General features: G+C 39.7%; 1 protein-coding gene across 3 annotated transcripts in view; it reads left to right on the plus strand.

Moving 5' to 3' along the window:
- LOC107756159 (steroid hormone receptor ERR1-like) overlaps positions 1-9,568 on the plus strand; it is an 18,024-nt gene extending 8,456 nt beyond the window's left edge. For 2 of the 3 annotated variants that reach the window (XM_016573174.1, XM_016573173.1), the window contains 6 exons: positions 2,118-2,543; positions 3,245-3,361; positions 3,482-3,595; positions 3,749-3,916; positions 6,946-7,215; positions 9,293-9,568. In XM_016573174.1, the coding sequence (XP_016428660.1) occupies positions 2,123-2,543; positions 3,245-3,361; positions 3,482-3,595; positions 3,749-3,916; positions 6,946-7,215; positions 9,293-9,546 (1,344 nt within the window). In that variant the 5' untranslated portion in view covers positions 2,118-2,122 and the 3' untranslated portion in view covers positions 9,547-9,568. The remainder of the gene's footprint in view (positions 1-2,117; positions 2,544-3,244; positions 3,362-3,481; positions 3,596-3,748; positions 3,917-6,945; positions 7,216-9,292) is intronic. The other variant, XM_016573176.1, reaches the window with a different exon arrangement.
- The last annotated feature ends 695 nt before the right edge of the window (positions 9,569-10,263 follow it).

Genomic DNA, 10,263 nt, shown 5'->3' on the forward strand with positions numbered 1-10,263 from the left:
GCGCTTTCGGTCGTGTAACGTTAGTATGAACGGACATCTGCATATGATCGGAACTCCACGCAGCTCCCGCGCTACTCTATACTGGTGGTATTACAGTACCACGAGAGCTAAAGAGAGCAGACTGCTCCGTATGCTTTCGAATCGCTCTCGCGGATGTCAAACACTGATCGATCTGCGCCGCACCTCTTCTAGTCGAACACTAGTGCTGCAGGCTTATTGGCTCACTGACGCTGATGAGATTAACCCCTTAGGTATCGAAATTTGGTAGTGAACGATGCAAAAGGGTCTGGCTGCAGCCTTGCACTTGCATTCTCAGACTTGCACTCTCAGACACCTGCGCACCCGCTAGCGACGTCACTTGCAGTCATTATTTTTTATTTTGTTCTATTTTTTATTACTTTTTGTTTGAATCCTGATCTTTAAATTGCACTTAATGTATTTTAATACATTAAGCCATATTACGTGTTTATGTTTTTCTACAGGAGGAAAACGCTTAACGAGAGACTTTGTGCATTGCGTTCATATTCTGCTGTTCTGTGGCCACGGATTTGCGGGTCTTGTCTTTTTCTTGCAGGACCCTGTATGTTATAGTACTAAATTAGTTTTAATCGTTTAATCACCACCACAGCTTCTTGTCTCCATTGGCAACACGCACGATTTGTATCGATTGCAAGTGACGTCACAGGTAGCGGAGAGTGCAAGTGACATTGTAATTTAGTTTCTTTTTTCTTGTCTTCACCACCTGGCTACTGTTGTAAAATGTTGAGAGATTCAAACAAAAAGTAATCAATAAATAAAATGTTGAGAGATTCAAACAAAAAGTAATCAATAAATAAAATGTTGAGAGATTCAAACAAAAAGTAATCAATAAATAGAACAAAATAAAAAATAAAAAAGACTGCAAGTGATGTCAATTGCGGAAGCGCAAGTGTCTGAGATTGCAAGTCTGAGAGTGCAAGTGCAAGTCTGCAGCCAGACCCTTCTCGAACGATGAGACGTTTTTCGATACTCGATGGTATCGAGGCAATTCGGTCGGTGCCTAAAAAGTATCGAACTCGATACCCAGCCCTAGCCAAGACGCACTAGGCTGACAACAGCACATTCTTGGATTGAATTTGTTTTTTAGTAGTAGTCCTCATAAATAATAAAAATTATCTTTTCCATTAAGGGGTGATATTTAAACCTAAACTGAGTTTTTGACTTGTGTAAGAATTTTTTGAGTGTAAAATATATTTTAATAAAATGTCCAATTTTAAATTATATTAGACAACATTTTTACTCCGAAAATACATTATAAGACATTTTTAAAAAGATCTCTCTTGGAAGAATTTTTTATCATTGATTAAATTGAAATATTCTAAATTATTTTTATCAGTACTATTGTTGTTACTTGTATGTTTTTGTATAGTGATTATTCTTAAGAAAATGTTATATTATTGTAAATTATGTATTGAAATTATACTTTTAATGTTGCCATGAATATAGCCATTGTTGCTGATATGGCGCCAAAACATACATACATAAATAAATAAACAGATTTCCTTGGTTTTAGGGGCACATTTTCTCTAACCTTACTAGAGGTATGTTTTATGTTTTGTCAGATTTTGTAATAAATTCAGTTAGAAGAACTATTTGTTCAAAACAGACAATATTGTGTCTAAAATGTAACTCACTTAAAATTAATTTCTTTTTAATTTGGGGGAAAAAAGCACTGTTTCTGGTGTGATATTGCATAACTATATCATATTTTATTACATTTATTAAACACATTTTTTCCATTTTCCCCCTTTTGAATTTGAAGGCTTTTTATTAATATTTCTTGGCATTTTTCCCTCAAGCCCATGTTCATTTCCGACCCTAGTTGTTCTGTGACATTAGATGCATGACTTCACCTTCAATCTGATGATTAACCTTCAGGATTCACACATACTAATTCCCATGCATTCATTTTGATGTGTCGAATGGTTGAATTCCAGATATGTATCAGATTTAAAACTGGATTTTGAAAATGAATCAGATGTTGAAACATCCAGTCCTTCAAGGTGATGATGATTATGATGAAATAAAAACTGAAAAGGTCCCTCTTTTTCCTCACTGTCACACATTTTTCTTCACAGGTATCATGTCTTCTAGAGAGCGACGCTCCGACCTGTACATAAAGGCTGAACCCAGCAGTCCCGAGGGAGTAGGTGGCGGCGGTGGCGGTGGCGGTGGCGGAGGCGGAGGCGGAGGCGGCGGGAGGACCAGCCCAGGAGGAGCGTCCTCAGACTCCTCTCAGAGTGGAGGAGGGGGATCCAGAGGAGAAGGTGCTGGCCGCTACTCCCCGCCCCCTTACACGCCTGCGTTACGTTGCCATTTTAAGGAGGAGGGTGGGGATGGAGCCGAGGAGGGCTCTACCGGTAGCGGAGGAGGCCGCTGCAAGTATGCGCTAAGCACGCTTCCCAAAAGACTGTGCCTGGTGTGTGGAGATGTGGCTTCTGGCTACCACTATGGAGTGGCTTCTTGTGAAGCCTGTAAGGCTTTCTTCAAAAGAACCATACAGGGTGAGCATGTCTTACTGTGTACCAGATTCACTTGTCGTTACAGATAGCTTGTAAGTAAGCCAAGCCCGCTAGTTGTGTGAATCAGTGTTTCCTGTCCCCCTAAGAGCCACCGCTGAAATCATATTTATCCAGAATTGAATGTGATGAGATACCTTCAAATAATACCAAGAAAACATGTTTTTCTGTTGCATTGTTTTAATTGAATTATAATCCGTATAATGCCATAATCCGATTTGAAAACAAATGTCTTTTATAAGCCGGCTCCTTTTAATGAATCGCTCAAAAAGACTCAGAAGTTAAAGGTTTGAATTATTTTTAAGAATCCTTCACTGAATTGATTCACTGAATCTTTACTTTCAGTTATGTCTCGCTCAAAATTGAGCTGTTTTGTGTATCACAATTTTTTTAAATGTAGTATCGTTACTGACTAGTTCCTATGACATGAAATTAAAGGTATTTTGTATTATTTTAATTAAATGAAAAAAAATATAAGATAAAAAAGATTAAATATTAATAATTAAAAATATTATTACTTCTTTTTATGTTAATTATTGATATTTGTTGTATACAAAAATAGTTTTTTTTATAAATAATAGATCATATTTTTTATGTATATTAGTGAGCTCTTTGCTACAAAAACTTACTTCTCTAGAAAACACTGTTCTGGACATTTTTATAACATCTTCACCTCCATCTAACAGGTAATATTGAGTACAGTTGTCCTGCCTCCAATGAATGTGAGATCACCAAGCGCCGCAGGAAGGCCTGTCAGGCGTGTCGCTTCACCAAGTGCCTCAAAGTAGGCATGCTGAAAGAAGGTAAGGTGGCACCTGGCCAGCACAACCAATCCTCTCTCTTACGATACCTAAGTACCTCAGTGTACGGTGTGATCCACAGGCAGTGCCAAAATCCTAATCCCCTTTCTGTGTTTGGTGTAGGTGTCCGCCTGGACCGAGTCAGAGGTGGACGGCAGAAATATAAGAGACGCCCGGAGATGGAGAATGCTACGTACCAGAGTGCACCGATACCTTTAAGGAAGGAGGGAGAGAAGGGTAATAATAAAAAATATGTATTTATTTATTTAGAATTTAAAATTTATGTGTAATTGTATTTATTTATTTTAAACAAACTTAATTTTATGGCCTGCAATTACTACTGCATAAACTTGGCTTGATTATTCAGATGAGTAATGTTGTTTCTCTCAGGCTCATCCAGCATCATTGTGTCTCATCTGCTGGTGGCAGAGCCAGAAAAGCTGTTTGCTATGCCAGACCCCCTGCAGCCTGACACGGCCCAGCGCACGCTCACCACTCTCTGCGACCTGGCCGACCGGGAACTAGTTGTCATCATCGGCTGGGCCAAGCACATTCCTGGTAAGTGAGAGCAAGAAGAGGAACAGCAAGACGGTTGGCAAGGAGACCGTGTCAATGAAGCTATTCTGGTGTCGAGCTACCGGTTACTCACTCTCCTGTTACTTAACTTAAGCTACCACATAGTTCTGCCTGTCTCAGTCTGATTCATTGTCTGATTCACATTGCACTTGAAACTAGAAAGTAATTTCTCGATCTGGTAAGCCCTTATTTGATTGGCTGACTAAGGGCACAAAGGGTTTTATATCATTCTGCCTGAAAACATAGTGTGCGTCTCCATCAGCTCCCTAGTTTAGTAGTCAGGGCACTGATCAGGGAGGCTGTCTCAATCGCAAAAACCTTCCAGTGCACTGAAATGTTGACTCTCTACAAAGCACCATGAAAAGCAGGGAGCATCAATAGTCGCCATGTTCCCTTATTCTGAAGTGTGAATTTGTGTACATTAGGTGTGGGCGATATGACCGAAATCTTATATCATGATGTGAGTCATTTTATTTCATGGTAACGATATATCACGATATAGTTATTTTTGCTTTAAATAAGGTCTTTATGATAGCAACATTTTTGATACCTTAGAAATTTCATCATTCCAGTGTTAATATCACAAAAAACTAATACTAGCCTAAAAAAAAAAAAAAACAGCTCACTGAAGACAAGTAAACAGTCAGCGAGTAAATAAGAATAAACTACTTACAAGCAATAGGACAAAAGAACTGCAGTAGAACACATAAATAAGAAACGCTACATACATTGTATAAAGTAATCAAATGAATAAAAACACTGCATTTTCATCACTGTAAATTAAATATGTATTTCTTCTTATTAAAGTTACAAAAGTGATTTAGTCGAGAGCAGTGAGAGATTTTCACTCTTTTGTTGTTTGATTAACATGAATGACAGACAGCAGGAATATTAGACTGCTGTCACTTTAAGAGCTGCACGGATCCAATTTACTGTTACACATGTTTCTCAGCTGTTTGCTTTTACTTAAGACCTAAATTACTGTGTTTACAAGGATACTTGCAAAGACGGGCATTTTAACACATGAAAGTGTTTGTATCAAGGCCTATGAAGCGCCAAAAATGACTCCGTTCAATACTCCCACGCTCTATGATGAACACTGTCTTCATGTGCTCGCGGCTCTCTGACAGCGTTCTCTCAGACAGTGCATGCATATAGTGAAATTAATTCTCTTTCGCTGCTGATTGCGTTTTAACGGCTTAAAATCACTTGTTTTTAAACAGCAATGCTTAAAACAAGTGCAAACGATAAATTCTCGTGACCACGTAGCACAGCAACATCACATGAGCGTGTAACCACAATAGAGACGATGGTCTAAAATCTCTACCGGTTATCTAATGTCAGCCAATTAATGTCCAATTAGTGTCTTCCGGTATATCGCCCACTCCTAGTGTACATGATATAGTGATTCTTGACCTAGGGATCTAAATGAGACGCATCCTATAATGTATTAGACTAATGGAGGATGAAATAATCACTGGATTTTGTCAGGAATCACCTGCCAGTTTAGTGGCATCAAATTGTGTTTTAAACAACTAGTAAGTATTGTTAAATTCATATACAGTTTGTATGTTCTGCAATTTGTTTGTTAGTTCCTGCTGTTTTTATGGTGGTCCATTATTATGGCCTAATCTATTTCATGCATGTAAAAACAAAGGAACAATATTTTTTGCTTTACGTCAGTCAGACATCTGCAATTATGGTGACTGAATAAACTAACTGGCCAGAATAATTTGCACTGTGAACCAGATCTTATGAAGGGCCACTATTTTCCACTAGAAAAAATAGCGTAATTGTATTAATTGTAGTGGCAAACGTCGCTTGCAATCTGTGCAAAAAGTAGCAGACATCCTCTTCTTGAAATATCCTCTTTTCATTCGCGGTAATAGTTATTCATCATGTTTACTCATGCAAATGGTTTATCTGGGTACTTATACTTACACATTTTACTGGGAAGTGTTACTTACTGGCCAAGTTGCACTAATATACTTGGTGGTTGGAAGGAAAGCAGATCATATGCTAATGTGCCAATAACAGGCTAATATTTCAGGAGGCTATGAAAAAGCCAGCTAGAAAACAGCTAGCAGCTTTTTAGTCACTGATATTTTCACATTTCTGCACTGCCTGAAAGTCCTGATCAATCACAGCTGTCTGTAGAGAACAGGTGCCTAAAGAAAGATTATAATTGAAGGGAACTGGAGCAGGTGAGTCAGAGCTCCAGTCAGAACGTGGAAACCTTTTCTCCTAATTGCTGTCCGAGCTCAGTCTTGGAAGGAGCGATTTCAACCGCTTTTGTCAGTCTCTGGCTTTTTTCAAGACCTCCAAATTTAGAGCACTATTGTGAGTGTCCACCGTGTCTAGGTACTCAACAACAACTCTTATCCCGCTCTCTGCACTCCACATACACTAGATCTGAAGAGCGGGCCTTTACAGTCTCCGTAGGAGGGGAGGATTGTGGGATTAACAGTGCTGACAGAGACAAAAAGTTGAGAAATGTTCAACATTATGCAAATGAGTGGCGAAAAATGCGTCTTTATGAGGTGAAGGTGGTGACATCTGTCATAAGCTTTTCGAAATCTACCGACAGTGCTGGAGTTTCACATTGTTACGTATTACTATATTTAATTAAATTCATAAATGCAGTTAATTAATAAATGCATTAATATATATTAATAAAAACATTATAACAGTATTAATTAATATCATGTAGCCTTTCCCAATTAAGCAAGTATTGCTTCAGTTTTTTTCAAATCAATTATTCAGTAAACAGTGTTAAGTGGTTTTCACTTTTTCATGTCATTTTTAAAATGTTTTATTAATAATACTGACATAACAGACTGTGGCAGGTCTTTTACGCTAATATTTCAATACTTTGTCACCCATCTGATTTTTGACCAACCTTTTGCATTCATTTAAGACGAGCCATCTGTGTTTGTGTATTTTGAGCATGTTTTCTTCTGCACCAGTGGACGTGCGGCGTGAACCTCTGTCTTTTTTTCTCCCTCATCCAGGCTTTCTCTCGCTGTCACTGGCTGACCAGATGTCCGTGCTGCAGTCGGTGTGGCTGGAGGTGTTGGTGTTGGGGGTGGCGTACCGTTCTCTCGGCTGTGAGGACGAGGTGGTGTTTGCTGAGGACTTCGTGCTGGATGAGGAGATGTCTCGTGTGGCCGGTCTGACTGAACTCAATGCCGCCATCAGCCAGCTCGCTCGGCGTTTCAGAGCCCTGCAGCTGGACCGCGAGGAGTTCGTCATGCTCAAGGCCATCGCGCTCACCAACTCAGGTGCACTTTCTGTCAAGATTTTCCTATTAATGACTCATTCATTCCGCAGTCTATTTTTGTTCCCTGAACAACCGGCTACCTTCTGATCACAACCTGCATGACCCGACTGAGTCAGCCAGTAATTAAGACCAGACCGTATTCTGTTTTGTGTAGTAAACGTACCTGTCTTGTCACCGTCTGCTTGTATGAATTCATCCCCCACCCGGAAGAACCCATGAAACATTTGATTACGGTAAATATTAAATTCAACACCCGTATCTGCTTCACCCACAGAATCTGTATTTGTTATGCAAATACTCTGGGAGTCGCATGCTTTGAATCTTGAACACACCCAAGACCTCTTCCTTACACCTCATATATCTGTGTGTACATGCTAAACATTAGCCCCCACCAACACAACTATTCATGGGGCAGTGACCTTTAGCACACGTGGCAAGAGTTAATTAGCAAGAGAGGTTCATATTATATGTTTTGGATTTCTTTTAAGAAACTAATATTTTTTAGAAAGGATGAAGTAAATTGAACAGAAGTGACAGTACTGTTTTTAACATTGATAATAATAATAATAAATATTTCTTGAGCACTAAATCAGCATATTACAATAGAAAACAGTATTCTTTGAATTCAGCCATGAGGTAAATCTGTGATGTTTAGGTCCTCGAATGTCTTCGCTTTATGCCAGTTCATGTCACCAAACGTGATTTTTCAGGTTTACATCTACATTTATGCAGATTTTGGTATAATGCATAAAATAGCTAGGTGGAAACGCAAAGATACAAAAAATGTCCTAAATGCACATAAAAAATGTATGCGCTCAATTGAGGTGGATAAATGTTTTATTTAATTTAGAATGTCTGCGCATAAACACATTTACTGGATTAATTCGTCAAAAAGTCATATGACTGGATAATTTGCTTGTAGAATGATCCAACATGCTGTCATTACAGACATAAAGCAATTGCAACTTGAAGTTCATCAGAGTTTTTTGTCTGCACTCTCTAAGCCACATGTAATTCAGTATTTTCAATTAAAGTGGCTTCAATAGTTAAAATTAATTTTTTTTAAATTTTGTGCCAGTTTTCTCAGAAGTAATGATTTTGTTCTCCTGAATACTTGAGATGAAATCACAACTTTGGAAGAGTAACATTGGTTTTATTGGTCCTGTTTACACCTGGTCACTGGATATCTATCTGATTTGTTAAAACGGTTCCATTTACACTTGGCCACATAAATGTATCTCCACAAAATTGATATAAGTCAGATCTTAAATTCCCGCGCTATATGCAAATTTACATTCACATCAACGAAAGCAACAGATATGCACAACATTTTATTCATCATCAGCTAATTTCAAGATGAAAGACAGGTGCAAGAGCGGCATCAGCACTGGAAAGATAACTTAGTATTACTACTTTTTATGAATGATTGTGTGTGTTGAGTGTCTGTGACTTACTTTCAGTTTCATTTGCGGCAGTTTGCACGTCGGTTTGCTGAAGAAATACTCAGCTACTCATTCATGACGATGCATGTAGCTTTAGCGCTCTCGTATCTGACTATAACGTACTCTCACACGTTTATTATTTTAACATTTTGGGAGTTCGGCGCCAATAGCCTCGTGGTTAGTGTGTCGACACATAGTGCGACTGCGGTCACGGCGACCCGAGTTCGATTCCCGTCTCGAGGTCCTTTGCCGATCCCGCTCCCCTCTCTCCGCCCAGTGCTTTCCTGTCATCTCTCTACTGTCGTATCTCAATAAAAAATGTATAAAAAGCCCATAAAAATAACTTTTATATAAAAAAAAATAAAAAAACATTTTGGGAGGGATAAAATTTACATATGTGATTTTAACAACCAGATGCATTTACCCTTGTTCAGTTTCGTCTGGGATGCGTCCAAGACCACCTCCTGAAGCGGTTTCAGCGATCAGATTTAAATCTGTCTCGAAAGCGTTTCGGAGGGCATTTACACCTGGTCTTTTCACGATCGAATCAGAGAAAACGCATAAAGTGACCAGTTGTAAACAGGCCCGTTTAGATATGAAGGTCTAATCACTCATCCTCTTCTTCTCCTCTTTCAGACTCGGTGTACATCGAGGACATGGAGGCCGTGCAGAAGTTACGGGACCTGCTGCATCAGGCTCTGCTGGAGCTGGAGGTCCAGCGACACCCTGACGACCCTCAGCGTGTGGGACGTCTCCTCCTCACCCTGCCCCTCCTCAGGCAGACCGCCGGCCGGGCCCTCACCACTTTCTACAGCATCAAAACCCGCGGCGGAGTGCCTATGCACAAACTCTTCCTGGAGATGCTGGAGGCCATGATGGACTCACCCTAGAGAAGAGACGACGTCGGATGAAGGATGAAGAAAACGGCAAACTTTTTGTCTTTTTGTGTGCGCAAGGGCTACAAAAGCCAAAAGAAAACACTTTTTGGGGTTGAATATGAAGAAGACGCTTCGTGTAGCTGTCCGCCGGTACTGATCTTTCACATCCAATGCTCCTCCTTCACTTGATTTCAATGGGTACCACGTCAACACAGACTAGGGTTAGACACACTTAATATTTATATCAGTGTTCGAGAAACCGTGTAATTCATTCTGTCACTTCACAGCCATCCTGATAAGTGTTTCTAGGAGCTAACCATTACTGTAAACTCAGAGAAATTCACGTGCCAAGGGCGCCTACTGAGACTGCAGCAATATGAACGATTCAGCGATATGTCCTTCTTTAACAATGGTAGGCCATCTAAACAAACTGTCACTATCACTACAGTTATAACAGAGTAAGCTTTTTTTTTTCTCCTTAAATCGTTGCAAAAAAGGCACTTGTGTAAAGTTAATAACTAGGGTTGGGCCGATAGACGATGCCATCGTCCATCGCCGATGGCTGACAGACATCACGATGTTAAGCTGACATCGTGATCCCCCACCACCCCCTCTCCCGCAATCCGCCGCATCCCAGTTCCGTGTTCGGAAAGGAAATTAAGTGTACTACGGAAACCCTAAAGGGGTTCATAAAACAAATATTTCAATACTTTTTCTCGCAATTATATC

This window comes from Sinocyclocheilus rhinocerous, unplaced genomic scaffold (genome assembly GCF_001515625.1).
Source record: "Sinocyclocheilus rhinocerous isolate Xijiao unplaced genomic scaffold, SAMN03320098_v1.1 scaffold682, whole genome shotgun sequence".
Taxonomy (NCBI): domain Eukaryota; kingdom Metazoa; phylum Chordata; class Actinopteri; order Cypriniformes; family Cyprinidae; genus Sinocyclocheilus; species Sinocyclocheilus rhinocerous.